Source organism: Carica papaya, chromosome 1, assembly GCF_054855325.1.
Source record: "Carica papaya isolate Zhongbai chromosome 1, ASM5485532v1, whole genome shotgun sequence".
Classification (NCBI taxonomy): Eukaryota; Viridiplantae; Streptophyta; class Magnoliopsida; order Brassicales; family Caricaceae; genus Carica; species Carica papaya.
The window spans coordinates 1111247-1129696 of NC_142309.1; the positions used below are offsets into that span (position 1 = coordinate 1111247).

The following is an 18450-nucleotide window of genomic DNA, read 5'->3' on the forward strand; positions in this document are numbered from 1 at the left end:
ATCGAACTTTACCGGAATTAAGATTACGACAGTTAAAGACCCAAGGTAAATGGATATTATGAATTCATAATCTATATAGTTTTGAAGTATTTTACATATTTTCAGTATAAAAATGTGCACGTTTTTAATTTATCTTCCGTATTTATTAAGTAAATATTTGTTGAAGTTTTACTTTAATATAAGTGGATATTATGCATGTACATAACTCATTATGGAAAGAAGTTATTCAGAATGTCCATGCATTATGCTAGGCTTCAATATAGACGTACATAATCGTTTTGTATTCGGATGTATTGACGAAGTGATAAGTGTGTACTCATACATAACCGTTCTGTGCTCATATGTATGGAAAAACAATTGAATCTACGTGTTCTAACTGTTATATGTTCGGGGATAAAAATATTTAATTTAAATATTTTAAAATAGTACAGGGATCAAATTAATATTTTAACTAATTAAAAAATATATATCATTTATCCATGATTGGAATGCATGCTTCATCTTCACTCTAAAATTTTTAAACAAATCATATTTATATAAAAATATTTTTAGAAAAATAAAATAAGTATCGACATTGTTATACAATAATATTTCACGAACATAAAATATTCCTAATTGATTCAAGAAAAAAATGTATGCTTAAAATTGTCCCGAAAAATATAATTTAGGTTATGAAATTTAATATGAAAATACCTATACTCGAGCAAGATTTGTTGCGGTAGTTCAAGGCCGGAATATAAGAACTTGAACCTTTGAAGATTCGAATCAAAACCCGTTACCTTAATGCTTGGTTATATCCCATTTAAATTTTTATCAAACACTAAATAAATAGTAACGTCATTATTCGTTTTTTTTTTTTCAATTATAATATAAATATCTATCGAATTAATTATATTTGTGTCAAAATTTTGACACATATATATAAAATTAAATAAAATTTATTAATTATGACATATAATTTAATTAATATAAATATACAGAAATTACCATATTAAAAATTATAACCAAAGTATGAAACCATTATTTTTTCCACAATAATTATTAATTGTTTTATTATCACTTATGAGTTTGAAGACTTTTTTTTTTTATAAATATTTTCGGTATACTTCAAATTTTAATTTTATATTTACAATAAATTTTTTTTAAAAAATAAGAATATTATATTTATGATATTTCAATTCATCTTAACTCTTCTATCATCTAACGATTGTTCTTTATCCACGTGTACTCGAAAAATAAATAATTTATTCTTTAATTATTTAATTAACTCGAATTTATTATTATTGCAATTATTTTATAATTAATTAACATGGTCTCCGGTCGATAATTTTGACCGCCACATCCGTTGACTGCCTGCATTGTCCGCTGTCCAGAATTCAAACCATAAAGCCTCCTCACCGTATAATTTTGACCTTTTCGTGTACTCTCGTTAACTCCTAAATAAAAGGAGAAAATTTTGCCATTAAATAAAAAATTATTTTAAAGTGTAAAATCTGCCCTAAAATTAAATGTTATTTTACAATCGTATCTTGAATTTTTATGATATTTATTTATATTTTATAAAATAATTTATATAAATTTTTTTTATATTTATTTTAAAAAATATTTCACGTTATATCTTATAAAATTTTTATTTATAAAAAATTTTACTTATTTTTTTATAAATAAATTTAATAACTTATTGATCATATACTTTCAGATTATATAATAAAATATTTTTTTATCAGTCTTGTCTCTAAATATAAGTACACTATTAAACCACGTAAAATTATTGTTTTTGCTTCTTTATGATTTTTCAACATAGATATATCGGGTTACTAATTTTTACGATTAAAATTATATCGAAGTTAAAACTCTCAATTTAATCATTAATATGTCGGTTTAGTTCATTAAAATCAATCGAAGTGTAAAAAATTACAAAGTAAGAATTAATTTAAGCTTCTATATATTAAGAATGAATGATTACATGATGTTTTAGTTGCACATATGAGTTAGAAACCTCTATAAATATACTTTATGTATGTATATATATATATATATAAAGTATTTATCTAAATATGATAAAAATAAAAATTCAAAATACATTAATCACACTTGTAAACTCTTTTAACTTATTTGTAATTTGAAGTAGTTAATCACTTAGTCAATTTATAATAATTTTGGGTAATTAGCCAATTAGGCAAATTTGACCATGGAAACAAATTCTAGAGCTTATAATATATCATTTTCAATATTATTGCATATCTATGCATGTGAATAGATGTATATATATATATATATATATATATATTGCATGTGAGAAGATTTAATTCATAGTCAAATCACTCTTGCATAAAATTATAGACCTCCCATTTTCATTGAATTCTGATCCAGTCATTATTATTATACATATAATTAACAGTCACATTTTATGTTATAAGATCCATCCATGACCATTAAAACCAATAATTAAAATTAATAAATCAACCCAATGACATAACCAAGTCTATAATTAAAATTTTTTATAGTAGCATGAAATTTTCAAACTATACAAAAAAAAAAAATTTAAAGCTAGAATTTGAAAACACCTTAAATTAATCTCTATATATGTATATATATGTGTGTGTGTGTATATTAATTTGGTGTGGGATGAAGTTAATTCATCAAATTTATAATTTTTAATTACCCATTTGACCAGCAAATTACTGGTAGTGGATATATATATATATATATATATATGTCTTAATTAATTGTAATATATATTAAACTAGTTATATTTGAACGACTATATAATTATCAATTCTAAAATATAACACATTTTAGATAGTTGTATAAGAAATATAGTATCAAATAATGAAATACAAAGACCTACAGAAAACTAGGTCATGATAATCTAAAGCTCAGTTTCAGATGATAGAGATACATATGAATATAAATATATATATATATATATATTCACATGTGGTTTACTATAAATAGGATAGAACACGAGGTTGACAAATACTTAGTAAGACTTTTACAGCGAAAGCAATGACGTTATTGTGACTTTGAACCGATCAGGAACCAGTTGAGAACGAAGAATGTGTATATGTGTATGTATATACATATATATATATATATACGTATACGTATATGCATTAATTAATATTTACAAAAATGAAACACACCAGAAGTTGTGTGGTTTACGTGTTCAAAAATTGTAAGCTAAGCCAACTTTTGTTAACATATATGAATAATAAATTAATTTTCTTTAAATGTTAATTATAATTATGACGTCAATTTATTATACGGTATAAAATCAATAATTTAGTGTTCAAATTTTTTAAAATTTATGGTATTTTTATAATTTTTTTCTCGATAATTTAAAATAAATAAATTGTAATTTTTTGAGATCTACTAATTTATTTATATTCAGAGCATGTAAATAACTCGTGTTTAATGCAAATAGGCATGTACATGTGCATACATATGTATATATATATATATATATATATAATATCAATAGTGTACGTATGTATCGACTTTAATTTGATCAGCACGTTAATTTGTCTTCTCAAGAATGAGCAGTGATTGGCATAATGTATATCAGATTTTATTTTTAATAAAAATTCACATATTTTATGAATTAAATGGTATGTGACAGTACGTAAAAGATTATCAAATTAATTCGACCTGCTTAAAAGTGATATAATACGGTTAATGGTATATTAGAATTTAATGCATTAAATTAAAATGTGTATTTTATTTTTACGTATAGAGACTAAATTTGTAATTTTTAATTTTATAATAAGTCAAATTATGAATATATAAAATTTACAGACAGAGTTTGTCTATAAATAAACATTTATGGTCCTTAAAATACACGTCTAGTTTTTTTATTTTGGTATATCATTAGTAGATGTAATGGCCTCGGAAATTTGAAATGAAATGTATGTATTAAAAAGGTCAAATGCGGAAGCGTAATAAAAATTTTGATTAAATATCCCTTACATTAAAACCAAAAACGTGCTCAGAGTATAAAAGAACAAACTAACTAAAAGAGAAACTCGAAAATAAAAACTATAAATATGACTACGGAGTCTTCAGGCGTCCCCTTTGCCATCTTCCCGCGGAACGGGCTCGGGAACAATGTCTTCTTGATATGAAATGATTAAATAAGGAATGAGCTATACCAGCCCAGTAAAGACATCACACTATCTCACCGTCACAGAGGTAAAGGTGGGTAAAAAACACAAAAGGACCAATGAAGCATAGTTTACAACAAATTCTTTTATCAATAATAAAATCCTTTACTATCCACTTACCTCGGTGAAATTCATAAAAATAATATACGAAAGCAATAACATTATCATCATCATGAAATCATAGGAACTGTATAACATAATATTTATCACGCCTTTTGCATCTCAATCATTTCACAACATATTTTTCCTTATTTACCAGCCTACTAGTATCTATGGGGATCCATAGGGGTCTCGCTACCCGTGAACCCTTAACACTTGTAATCAGATTCCAGGGCCGTCTCCATACCCCGTCCGGTATGGGCGCCAAAACTATAAACCTCAATACCCCGTCCAGTATGAGGGTGAAATGGGCCGTCCCCATACTCCGTCCGGTATGGGCACCAAAACACATAAAATCTCCATACCCCGTCCGGTATGAGAGACCACAATCCCGGTAGGGTTCCCTACGGACCCGGTCCGTCCACTATCTCCCAGAATATCTAGTCAGGCTGACCACATTATACAATTATCAATTTACATAACCTTTCATTCCCCTTTTCCTCAGTCAACATCATCAATTCTCAAACAAACAAGCAAACCAGTAATTTATGCCAAACAATACAACATACAACATCGGGTTCTCAGTCATTCAACCCATAATCAATAAAACAGTAATATGTGCACACGAAACTATGAAATGAAAACATAAGACCTCATACTGCATTTAAAACCGTAAAATATACCAAACAACAGCTAACGGACAAACACACCAGACTCGGACTCCATTAGCGACCTTAAACAATTTCACACATCTGTTGATTCATGAAATACTGTTTTATCATTTATTGAACTTTAATACCGTGATAGGAAGTAGGGTGAGGGGTCCTTACTTGTTTCGGGGTCCGAACACGGCTCCACAGTGTGCCTACAGGCTGTCCCTAATTTTCTCTGAATTTTTTCCCGGGGAACTGAAACGCACTACTAGTACCTGCACGTGTCCCAAAAAATCCCAAATTAGACCCAGGGCCCCTTTAAGCCAATATCGCAATTCCGGCACGGCGGCTCCGCCGTGCTCCGGCGACGGCGCCGCCGCTTACGACGGTGATTCGCCTCGGGTTGGCCGTTTTTGATCGTTTCCGGCCGAATTCGGCCACACTTGCATAGGTCCCCGCGATAAAACAACCCTAGGGCCCTCGGGGGGCCAAAAAATTACGAAAAACTGAAGTTTACCGGCGGTGGTGCTCTCGGGTGCGGCGGCTCTCCGGTGAGGTTCGTGTTTTGGTGATTCGGCTCCGATCAACCTGTAGAGAAAAGAATGGTGATCACGGTGATATAAAAATTGTATCAAACGGAGGTCGGGAAGGGCCTCATCGGAGGCAAAAATCGAGGAGGGGTGCGGCGGTGCCGCTGGATTTCGGCCGTGTTTTCCGGCCGTCTGGCCGAGATTTTGGCTCCGATTTGGCCACAGGAGAACTCAACGTGGAAAAACAAGCCGGGGGAATGAAATTTACCTCGATTGGCGGTCGGAAAACTCCCCGGTGCGGCGGTGGGTGGCGGCGGCCGGCTCCTCCGGCGTCTGGTTCGTCTTCTCCGGCGAGGGCAGGCGGCTAGGATTTTTGTGGTCAGGTGTGGGGGTTCTATTTATACCCTTTTGCCTTTTGATCACAGCCGTCCGTTTTGATTAAATCTGGGCCGTCCGTGCGCGTGGGGACGCATCTGGGTCGTCCGATCGCGCGCACGCGGATCGCCCACGTGGCCTGTTCCCTGGTCGACGTGGTCTTGCCACGGGGCAGGTCCTGGTTGGTCAGGGCTGCTGACTGGGCCGCTAACGTGGCTGTTGACGTGATGCTCTTTTTTTTTTTAATTAAACTAAATAAAATTAATAAAATACTAACAAAAAAATGCCCAAATTGTTTGGGCGTTACAGTAAAAATAGAGAAAGAGAGTGTGAAAACTCAAAAAACTACGTACTATTTGAAAGATCTACCACATGATGTGTAAATTTTTTCCGCTATAAATTCACGTACGCTTCCGTTACAGATTTAATATATTTGATTCGATATGAGATTGATTATTTAAATTTCAAATCTAATTTTGAAATTCCCACAGTATATGCATACTAATATAAAATTTTAACTAGAATATATAATATAATCTCTTGATGATAACACACAAAATGCATAATTCATAATTTAAATTAATATCTTCTTGTGATTTGGTTAATTATATTAATATTTAATTAGCTAGTAAAAATAACGACATAGTCAATGGGTAATTATCTTAATCAAACTAACTAGTAGTTAAACTTAGACCAAATTTTAGTAGTTAATCACGTTTATTAAACTAATTAAGCCCTTTACTCTTTCTTCCAATACTAATATTAAACTTTTTTTTTTTAAAAAAAATTCAAAATTATGGGTAAAGGTTTTTACCTCGAGTTTAATTTAAAATAAAATTTACTAAGTTGAATATTAAATTATGAATATACAATTAATTATATTAAAGTAAATAGTTACTAACTTTGAACATAATAAGTTAATTTAGAAAAGTAATTAACAATAATTACATGCACCATAAAGGGAGGGAATTAATTAAACCCATTCCACCTTTCATTCTTATCCAAATTTCTAAAACTTGTCAAAGCCAACCACAATCATGCCCCACGACCTTTTACTTTTTGCTTTTCATGAAATTAATGTCTTAATTAATAAAATATTTAGTTTAATTTTAATTACTTAATTAGAGGTAATTATTTTAGAAGCTTAATTATTATTTTAGAAGATATATTTATTTTTTTATTAATGTATATTTGGAATTTTCTTTCGGGGTGAGAATTTTGTCGTGGGAGAATTGAATTTCTCCATTCCCACTTGTGTTCAATAAATGTCGCCACATGATACTAATAATTTAATATGATAAATAAAAGAGAATTTCAATAGATTCATACTCCATGCAGACAATTCATACCAGTAAACCCAATTTTTTAATAAACCCAATATATTATATGACTAATCATAGATACCCACATCTATATATATATATATATATATATACCCATAAAGGCCACATATATATATATGTATATATATTACGTACCACCTTTATAAAATCAAAATATTCTTTGTTTTTCTTTTTCTAAAGCATTCATATTAGAACACGAGAAAAAGTAGATCGGAGAGGAGATGGGGAACAGTTTAGGAGGTCGGAGAAGAGCCAAGGTGATGAAAATCGACGGCGAAACTTTCAAATTAAAGACGCCGACGACGGCATCGGAGGTTACCAAGGACCATCCCGGCTACGTCCTGTTGGATTCTAACGCCGTCAAACATTTCGGTATCCGGGCCAAGCCACTTGAGCCGTGGCAGCAGCTGAAGCCGAAGAAGATATATTTCCTGGTGGAGCTTCCCAAGGTCGCCGAGGAAAAAGCGCTGCCGCACCGGAGAGTTCAGTCCGGCATAAACATGAGCGCGAAGGACCGGCTGGAGTATCTGATGTTGTCCCGGAGAGCGGTGTCGGACCTTACGATTGTTCGACCGCCGGCGGCTGGAGATTTACCCGACGAGCCGGTAGCTCCTGGTTCTGGGCCGTTGAGGGTGAAAATGAGACTTCCGAGAGCTCAAGTGGCGAAGCTGATGGAGGAGAGTAAGGATGAAGCCGAGGTGGCGGAGAAGGTCATGGATCTTTACCGGGGGAATTATTCCGGCAACCTCGACAGCGGGAGTCGCCGGGAAATGCATTGGAGGCCGGGACTTGGGAGCATTGGCGAGAATAATATGAAGACACGCCCGGTAATTCTATTTTCGTATTTAAAAATTATTATTTAATTTATTAATTTGCAAATTCACCTCTAAATATGAAAATTTAATTTTCATTAACCCCAATGAAATTTATATTTTATTTCTTTTATTTCCCACGAAGTTTCATTCGAATAATATATTTTCATTTATTTTTACTAATTTTTTTTTGTAGTTAATATGTATATATATATGTTATATAATTATTAAAATTATAAAAATTCTTCTAAGAAAATTGAATGGAGTTCGATATTTTATACCCACTTGGAATATCGAGTGAAAAATGAAAGCATATATAGTATATATATATAATGGTAGTTATAAGAGAAATTGACTTGATACTACTTCATACTTACCCTATTATTGTTCTTAATTCTTAACAAGGCTTGAGAAAAATATATAGCTACAACGTATATAGATATAGACAGCTTTGGATTGTTTCCTAAAATTTTTCTAAGTAATGTCAACAACCAATAATTTTTGGAAAGTATAATTTGGTTATATTTGTAACTCTAAGAGTCACTTTTTAGATTCCATTAGCATTAGGTTGGTGTACGAAGAAGAATTCTTGGTTGAACTTGGATTAAATATGTTAGTAGAAGTTGATAATTGTCGGTATATATATATATATGTATACACACACACACACACGTATATATATATTGGAAAGTATTAAGAAGCTTGAAGGTGACGTAGCTCCTACTTCACCATCATCCTCATCCTCATTATCAAATAACATATAATTTAGAGCCCGTGAATACGTATTGTTCTCCAAATTTGACTTTTAGTTTGTGATTGGTGAGAGGGAAAGTCAGAGAAAATTCAAAGGAAAAAGTGTAGAGAGAAGGAAAATAATGAAGGGAACAGTGCACAATTTTGCATACATATATATTTTTGTTCCTATTTTCCCCTTTGGTCTGTCTTACTTTTCTTGCCGGAGTAATCATGGGTATCAAGAATATTATTCCTATAATTTTCCCCTTTGGATTATTCTCAATATGTCAAATTATTGGGGTTGGGACCGACAGAATTAAGTACGAGGCGGCCACTGGCTCGCTACTTGGCAAGAAAAGCTCTCTTAAATATTAATTTTGATTAAGCTATTGTCACTTGCATTATTACATATATATATATATATATATATACATACACACACACACACGCATATATATATATATATACACACACACATATATGTATTTGGTCTTGATCTTAGACCATTCTAGACCAAAGTACAATTTCCAGCCTTTGATTTTCTTACTGAAAAACTTGAACCTAGTAAATTTTTTTTCTTTTTTTTCAGAAACGAGTCAGTTTTGCAGCGAAGGAAGAGGCAGAGATCCAATTAGAGATTCCCTCTTAAAAGCAGCCAAATTGGAGTGATTCAGCAGCATTAAGTTGGGCTCTACATATATATATATATTTATATGTATGTATATGTAGGTATAGTTCTTGATTGATGCATGCATGAAAAAGATAAAAGTCAAATTTGGTATGTAGCGAGATTGATTTTCTCTAGGAAAATAAGAAAAAAAGAAAAGAAGAAAGTGGATTTTTGTTACAAATATTCACTTGCCTTAGTTGAGTGGGGTGTCTCTCTTCTTTGCCCCTTTCTGTTCCACTCTACTGATTAGGAAAGAACTGAGATTAGCGAGACACAACGTTTCATACTTCATCTTTTAGGGTTTTTTTCTTTTAAACTTTGTATATATACATATACATAATATATCTCCGTCATACTTTCCTTTCCTTCTTATATATTTGAAGATTCAACTACTAGTCCAAATTACTAGTGTTTGTAATTTGAATGAATACGATAACTCGATCTAATAGGTTGTGAAATTACTATTCAAATAGTAACTATGTATGTATATATATTTTTAAAGGTGATACATAAAACACTAATCTCGAAAGAAACTAAAAAATTTGGATCGAAATTGAAGAGAGTACTTTGAAAATTGCAATGAATGGCAAAAACCATCTCAAATTCAAATCATGATTCTTGCATTTCTTCAAGATTTCTTTAAGAAAATTAAACCGTAAAAGTGATTTTAGCATCTATAATTAGTTAATTGTAGCGAGTATAATATTTGTTCAAAATACAAAAATTGATGTATAATATTCTTTTAAACTAATAAATTCTATTAAGAATAATCTAAAATTCAATTAAGTAATCCTAATTTAATTTGTTAATATCAAACACACGTATATACACATACAAGACTCATTTTGGTCTTCATATATATATAAATTCGAGACTCTGGTGAGATTGTTATCTGTAATTCATTAATGTATAATATTCTTTTAAACTAATAAACTCTACCCAAATTAATTTAAAATTTAATTACCTAATCATAATTTAATTGTTAATATCAAACACATGTACGCACACACACGAGACTCATTTTGGCCTTTATATATATAAATTTGAGACTCTATAAAAGCTCAAAACTTTAAAGTAAAAAAATTTATAATTTAAATGCAGAAGCGAATAATAGAATTAGAGTTTACATTCATTACACAATAGTTTAAAATGTCCAATAGAGTTAGAGTTTACATTCATTACACAATAGTTTAAAATATCTAATAGAATTATGAGAATGTCTATCCTAAAAGATAAATGGTAATTAAAAAAAAATGAATAAATAAATATTCTAAGACAACTTTCACTAGTATTTAATAAAAATATCACAATAATCATAGATACGGAAAACTGAAGATTGATAAAAATTAAAAAAATAACTAATGGAACCTTTAATTTGATATAAATTTATTTAATATAAAGAAAACTATTTATTCTGTACTTACATAACGAGTTTTTTAAAAAGACATGATTCTTGCATTTCTTTAAGAAAATTAAACCGTAAAAGTGATTTTAGCATCTATAATTAGTTAATTGTAGCGAGTATAATATTTGTTCAAAATACAAAAATTGATGTATAATATTCTTTTAAACTAATAAATTCTATTAAAAATAATCTAAAATTCAATTAAATAATCCTAATTTAATTTGTTAATATCAAACACATGTATATACACATACAAGACTCATTTTGGCCTTCATATATCTATATATATATATATATAAATTCGAGACTCTAGTGAGATTGTTATCTGTAATTCATTAATATATAATATTCTTTTAAACTAATAAACTCTACCAAAATTAATCTAAAATTCAATTACCTAATCATAATTTAATTATTAATATCAAACACATGTACGCACACACACGAGACTCATTTTGGCCTTTATATATATAAATTTGAGACTCTATAAAAGGTCGAAAATTTAAAGTAAAAAAATTTATAATTTAAATGCAGAAGCGAATAATAGAGTTAGAGTTTACATTCATTACACAATAATTTAAAATGTCTAATAGAGTTATGAGAATATCCATTCTAAAAGACAAACGGTAATAAAAAAAAAGCGAATAAATAAATATCTTAAGACAACTTTCACTAGTACTTGAAGGGAGTTCGGGTGGTGAACTACTCACAACCCTCTTACTAATCAGAATTTGGATCTTGATTCTCGTAATTTGAAATAGTTAATGAAAGAGTGAGTTACACTGTCCCAGTAAAAATATCACAATAATCATAGATATGAAAAACTGAAGTATTTATATTCATTATGCGTCGATCTGAGGCATTCATCGCGATTGATCTCGTCTGTCCGATCGCGCCTAAGGAAGAAACGAATCTAGATCTTCCATAGCGATTTGATCTTCATCGTCTGATCGCGCCTAAAAGAGAAACGAATTCGGGGCCGTCCATGCGCATGGGATCAATCCTGGGTCGTCTGATCGTGGGGCACGCAGATTGCCCGTATAGCCTCCCGTGTGACACCAACATCAGCGTTCCTTGCCACGTGGCGTGCTCCGGTTCGTTGGAATTACTAACTAGGCAGTTGTACGTGGCTGAACTTTTTTTATTTGTATTTTAACCCATTGTTTCTAATTTTTCTTTCAAAAACACCAGCTGAACATAAATTTTTACCTATTTTTTCTAAAATTGCTTTCAATTACACCCTTACCTATTTTTTTTCCAATAGTTTAATAAAATTAAATAAAAATTAATTTATAATTAATTTATTTTTGAAATACTGATATTGATTCTGTGCCAAATTTTAGACTCAGATATTATAGACTCTCTAATGAGATTGTTACCTGTAATTCATTAATGTATAATATTCTTTTAAACTAATAAACTCTATTAAAATTAATCTAAAAATTCAATTACCTAATCGTAATTTAATTTGTTAATATCAAACACACATGTACGCACACACACGAGACTCATTTTCTTCTTTATATATATAATTTTAAAACTTTCTTATAAGATTGTTATCTGTAACCCATTTAAATTCAAAGTTAATAGCATATATCACTTAAGTAACAAGTAAGTACCATAGTTAAGCTTTAGACTCGGTAAAATCTTCTATTGAAATCTTTTTATTTCTATAATCATTATAACGTAATTGTGTCATTTAAAATTTTGATGAATAAAATATGTAACCTTATAAAAAAAAAAGTCAAATTAAATAAATGGTGGGAAGTAAGGGTATATTTGTAATAAACTAAAAATTTGTGTTATACCAAGTAAGGGTGTATTTATAATAAACCAAAAATTTGTGTAATATTTGTAGAAAATTCATATACATGCATACATACATATATATATATATATATTGATTTGTTGGAAATTTGCACCTACATATCACTTCACCGGTCACTTATAGGTAAGCATGAATTTGATTTTCTTGCAAAAAGAAAAAAGAGGTTTGCTGTTTTATGTCTATTTCTTCATACTTGTTCTAGAAATTTTAGTGGTTCAGGTTTTGTAATTCTATGGGTGGCACCTGGTCTTACTACAAGACCATATCTACCTTTTAATCATTTCAGGCATAAATTTAATTGGAAACTAGATCTGTATCAACCCATCGTAACACACACACACATATATGTATATGTGGAGGACACGTGTCAAAATCATGTAAGATCCTCATAATCATCTTAATCACAATCGTCATCGTCATCGTCATCGTCGTCATTACTCTTATGTTTATGTATTTACAGATTCTTTTCGTCCATGTCGTCAACGTATCTACTCAGCAAAATCAACTTCGCTTATTGAAACTTACCGAGTACATGTTACAAGTAACTTGTTGAGTTTCATTCCATATCTATAAAATGAATGTGAGGCAAGACCCAGATCATGGTTCTTGTTACGTTCATCTCCTGCAATCATCTTTTCTCTTGGTCTCCATTCGTTGTCTGTTCGATTATGATCTTGTTGATAATTCTCCCTCATTATACTGTACTATTTATATAGATGATGATTGTGATCAACAGCGTGAACCTGAAAAATCAATGGCCAGATGGAGGTACAAAAAGATTGAAACAAAAGAAAAAATTGTTAAAGAAAAAACAACACTCAGAAATCATATCTCTGATCAATGTGAGATAAGAATAAGATTGTTAAGTATCAGTATCACATCCCATATCTTAATTACCACTTGTCTGAAGAAACAAGTTGACCACTTCGATCAGTTTCTGCAGCTGGTAGAAGATTCCCTTCTGAATCATACTGAATTTTCCCGGAAAAATCTAGCGGACGACACCGTTCTCCCATCATTATCGTCTTCCTCCAAAGAACTTCATCATCATCATCACCATCATGATCTCCTCCTTCTTCTTCAGCAACTTCTCCTACTTGTAATTTCTTCCATGAAATCATCTTCACCATCGACTGAGCTTTACTTGTAATATTGCTATTAATTCTGGAGAGGAGCTTTTTGTTGGCAGCGGTCTCTTCATTTTGCCGGTGTGATTTCTTTGTCTTGTGTGAAGCACAGAACAGTGTCATGACAGCAAATACTGAGAAGACTGTGATGAGGATGAAGAAAGTGGTGATGGGTAGTGGTAAAACACAAGGTTTTTGCATGAGAAATCTCGCCTTAGCAAGATTATTATTAACAGAGTTAACAGTAAAAATAGAAGAAGAAGAGATTGGAACACAAGACGAAAGTATGTTGCATTATGGAGATAATTAGAACTTATACGAGTGATTAGTGATGATGAATCACTTAACCCAGTTTGTTTGAGGATAAATATGGGGTGTGACGTGACGTACGGGACCATAGCACGGTGCTGACTCGTGGGTAAGTTTCTGGGTCCAAGTCTTTTGGTGTTGATTTTGACGAGTCGACTCAGGCCATCTTTGAATATCTTGCTATGAGCCTTTTGTACGCATAATGTGCCCCCCAGGTGGCTCCATATATGTGTGGATACATACATACATATATATATATATATCATTACGTGATGAAGTTTTATATTATACCCAAGAAGGAGTTCACTTTGCTTGCTTTGTATACAAAGAAAGAAATCAGTGGAGAGGCTTCCAAGCAAAGAAGATTCATATCAATGGCGGTAGGCTGGTAGTATTATCACCTCCATAACAATGATCAAACATATATCAAGCATAATCTTTCATTAATTTTTTAGTATTTTGTAGATTCTTTTAAATAATTTTTTAATATATTTTTAAAAATAGTAATTTATAAATTAAGGTTATATATGTATTTTTCAAAATTTCTTATATAATTTACGTGTATTTAAACATAAAAATTATATTAGTGCTAATGAGAAATTAAATCTCTCTGTTAATTCTCTTAATTCTTCTTTATCTCATATCTAATAAAATATTACCTAAAACTGTAAAACAAATTTCCCCAAATAATAAAAATAAAAAAAGGAGAACTTAAAATACTCCATTTCAGTGCAAGAAGGTAATATGGTTGATACATTCACCATCATATTACACTGTCATCTTCATCATCTTCATATATTAGGTCTGAGAATACATAACAAAGACTTAACCATGGATTTCTATATATATATATAGAAATCAAATGGGAATAGCATTAGTGACAGAAGGATACACAACGTTGGCCGGATGTGCCATGATCCGCCGACCCTTGATATGCTTGAACATGTAAACCAACGCCCCCACCGGCCACTCGACCGCCGCCGCCGCCACAAACGCCAAAAATCCCACCGTCGGTCCCACCACCTTGCACCTGCATGGATTGCTCCTCGTCCCGCATTCAACACAAACAGGCACGCCCATTATATATATAATATGACCAAATTCTGATGAACAGAGAGAGAGAGTAATTAAAAGAACAAGAAGAGAGGAGAGACTGAGAAGGTTGTTAGAGGGACTGAGTTGAAGAAGACAATGGTGAAACGGGTTACTCCGATTAACAAGTTAATGCAGTGAATTAAATGGATCATGGTGTAGGGTTTTTAAAGTGGTACCAGTTGTGGATCTTCAATTTTTTTGAAGCGAATATATGAAGCGTTTCTTGGGGTTTATGGGGAGAGTCTAACGTACGTGGCGAGTCAAGAGATGTTGTGTTTCTACAGATGTTGTTTGGAGATGGCTTCTCCTAACACGCGTTTGCTTCTTGATTTTTTGGGTTTTTATTTTTAACTGGGAGTTCTTGATTTTTTGGGTTTTCAGTTCAGCCTGAACGTTTGGGCCTGAAAATTGGGCCTGCAAATTTGGGCCTGAAAATTCGGACCTGAATATTTGGGCCTGAAAATCTGGACTTGAAATTTGAGTAAAACTTTGGGCCTGAAAATTTGGGCCTAATTTCGTGTCTGAATTTCGGCTTAAAATTTGGGTCTGATATTGGGGCTGAAAATTTGGGCATGACAATTTGGGCCTAAAAATTCGGCCCTGTCAAATTTGGGTCTGAAAATTTCGGCCTAAAAATTCGGGCATGAAAGTTTGGGCCTGAAAATTTAGGCCGAAATTGGATCTGAAAATTTGGGCCCGATTTTTTGGGCAAGATATTTTGGACCTAAATATTTGGACCTTGTGGGCCTGAAAATTTGACCTTAAAATTGGGCCTACAAATTCCGGCATGAATGTTTGGGCCTAAAATTCGGCATAAAAATTTGGGCCTGAAAATTTGCGCCAAAAAATTTTGCCCTTAAAAAATGGGCCCGAAAATTTGGCCTGAAATATTTGCTTGAAAATTTGGGCCAAAAAATTGAGCTTAAAATTTGTGCCTAAAAATTCGGGCCTGAAAATTTGGCCTAAAAAATTGGGTCTGAAAATTTGGGCTAAATATTTGGGCCTGAAAATTTGAGCTTAAAATTTGGGCTAATATATTTTGAACCTGAAAGTTTGGGCGTAAATATTTGTGCCTCATGGGCTTGGGCCTATGAACTTGCTCATAAAATCTTAGGCCTGAAAATTTGGGCTAAAAAATTTGGACCTACAAATGTGGGCCTGAAAATTTGGGTCTGAAAGTTTGGCCCTGAAAATTCTGTTTTCAAAAATTTGGGCCTGAAATTTGGGTCTGAAAATATTGACCCAAGTAAATGGGTCTGAAAATTCTTGTGTTTTGATATTTGTGATTTGGATTTGAATTTCAGCCCAATGCGGTCCAGCTTGACTCACTTTTTGATTTCAATAAATTCTCTATTTTTCAGGGAAAAAAAAGTCTAATAATAAGTAAAATATAAAATATATATATTTACTTATATTATATATTCATAACCATTAGGGGTTTAACAACTTGATGAATAAACACACACACACACATATATATATATGTATATATATGTGTGTGTATTATATAAATATATATATATATGTGTGTGAATGAATAATATTATGTGATGAATGAGAGGCATGGAGTTTTGTGATTCCTAACTTTTTGTCCCCTTTCATCTCTCATTAAATTAAACCAATTTTCCATGACACCAACACTCCACCAATCCTTTTTTTTTTATTTTCCCACATCTCTTCTTCTTCTTCTTCTTCTTCTTCCTACCTCTCTCAAATCACTTCGTCTCTTAATTGTTCCAGGCATAACTCCAACTACCCTGAAAAAGAAATTGGGATGCTGAATTATAATTGCAGATACAATCAATAAATTTGGAACCAGTTACAAATCCACTGAACTCTGTGAACAACTGGTGAAATTAAAATAAACATGGTGGGAATTGAGAGGAGAGGTTTGTTGGTAATTCTCTGATTGCTTTTGAAAGATAAGGCATACATAAAGTCAGTTTCTTTCTTGATCTTTTTTTTTGGCAAGAGTATATGATTCCTCTTTTTGGGATTTGCCAGAAATACTTCTTCAGAATCAACCCATCAATTAAATTTGGACCATTCAACCAAAATAAATCTCTCTCTCTCTCTCTCTCTCTCTATATATATATATATATATATATACGTATATAACTTTTCTGGTTATTGCAGTACTTTTATGATTACTGATCGGGAATTCCCTGTTACATATTATTCCAAGTTATTTATTACCCACTTGTTTATTTAATTTTTTTATAAATACCCAGTTAAAAAGAAACAAAGCTTTTTCTTTTTTTTAAAAAAAAAGAAGGAGAATTTAATGGAGAAGGGTAAGATTGCCTGTATATGTATAATTAAAATAGTATTTTTCAAAGTTGAAATTATAAATAATTACTTATAATGTATATATAAGCTCATAATTTTAAGCTTCACTGCATAAAATCATTAGATGCACGAGCTTTGATCCCCATGGGAAATCATAAATGAGTGGAATGAAAGCCAGGCCTGCACTTTATGCAGTCTCTCTTTTGGGAGAATAAATTCATTAGTTCATCATTATCTTAATTAATTAAGAAATAATTTTATAGATGTATTATAATATAATAAGATTCAAAACCACTACATACGTATTATGCTTAGGTGTATGCATCTGTGTGTACAAACAAATGTATATATATATATATATATGTATGTATGTATGTATAGATTAAAGAGAAAGATGCTGGGCTTATAAAAATATTCATGGATGCTGTTAATGACAAAACATTCTCCACAGAGAGTTTGAAAAGCTTTAATTTGTAAGCTTAAACAGAAATAATAAAGCGAAAGATTCTACTCATCCTCTTGCTTTTATTTCTACAACAAACTTGTCATCAAAGTCTTCTTCTCATCATAAACTCATATCAAATTATATAATATATATATATATGTATGTATATATGTACGTACGTCTCACATCTCATCCAATCATCCAATGGAATATATTAAACACCGAAGCAGAAAATTAAATTAAGAAAAGATGAAACCCAGTAAAAAATAAACAAAAAGAAAAATTAATCACACACACATACACTATATATGTGTGTGTCTGTGTATATATATATATATATATATATGTATGTATGTAGAGTAGGGTCCTTTACATTTACACCATCCACATGCAATTCGCTTTCATAACCAAGTATTAATTGTATTACCTATTCTTTCTTCAATATAATAATACAAGAAGAAACCACCCGGAGTTTCCTCTCGCATATATTCTTCCAATTACCTAAGCAGATCATCCACCCATTTTATATACTTACATGCAATGTCATATGCATTATATATATATACATAGGC

At 31.4% G+C, this 18450-nt stretch overlaps 2 protein-coding genes across 2 annotated transcripts; one reads left to right on the forward strand and one right to left on the reverse strand.

The window, feature by feature from the left end:
* The first annotated feature begins 7277 nt into the window (after window positions 1–7277).
* On the forward strand, window positions 7278–9754 carry LOC110819616 (uncharacterized protein At1g66480-like). The gene is made up of 2 exons (XM_022048878.2): window positions 7278–7990; window positions 9300–9754. Exons 1-2 carry the CDS (start codon window positions 7385–7387, stop codon window positions 9357–9359), a joined length of 666 nt encoding a protein of 221 aa, XP_021904570.1. The 5' UTR covers window positions 7278–7384; the 3' UTR covers window positions 9360–9754.
* Window positions 9755–14742: 4988 nt separating this feature from the next.
* LOC110819647 (cold-regulated protein) lies at window positions 14743–15409 on the reverse strand. The gene has a single exon (XM_022048919.2). It carries the CDS (start codon window positions 15127–15129, stop codon window positions 14908–14910), a length of 222 nt encoding a protein of 73 aa, XP_021904611.1. The 5' UTR covers window positions 15130–15409; the 3' UTR covers window positions 14743–14907.
* Window positions 15410–18450: the final 3041 nt, after the last annotated feature.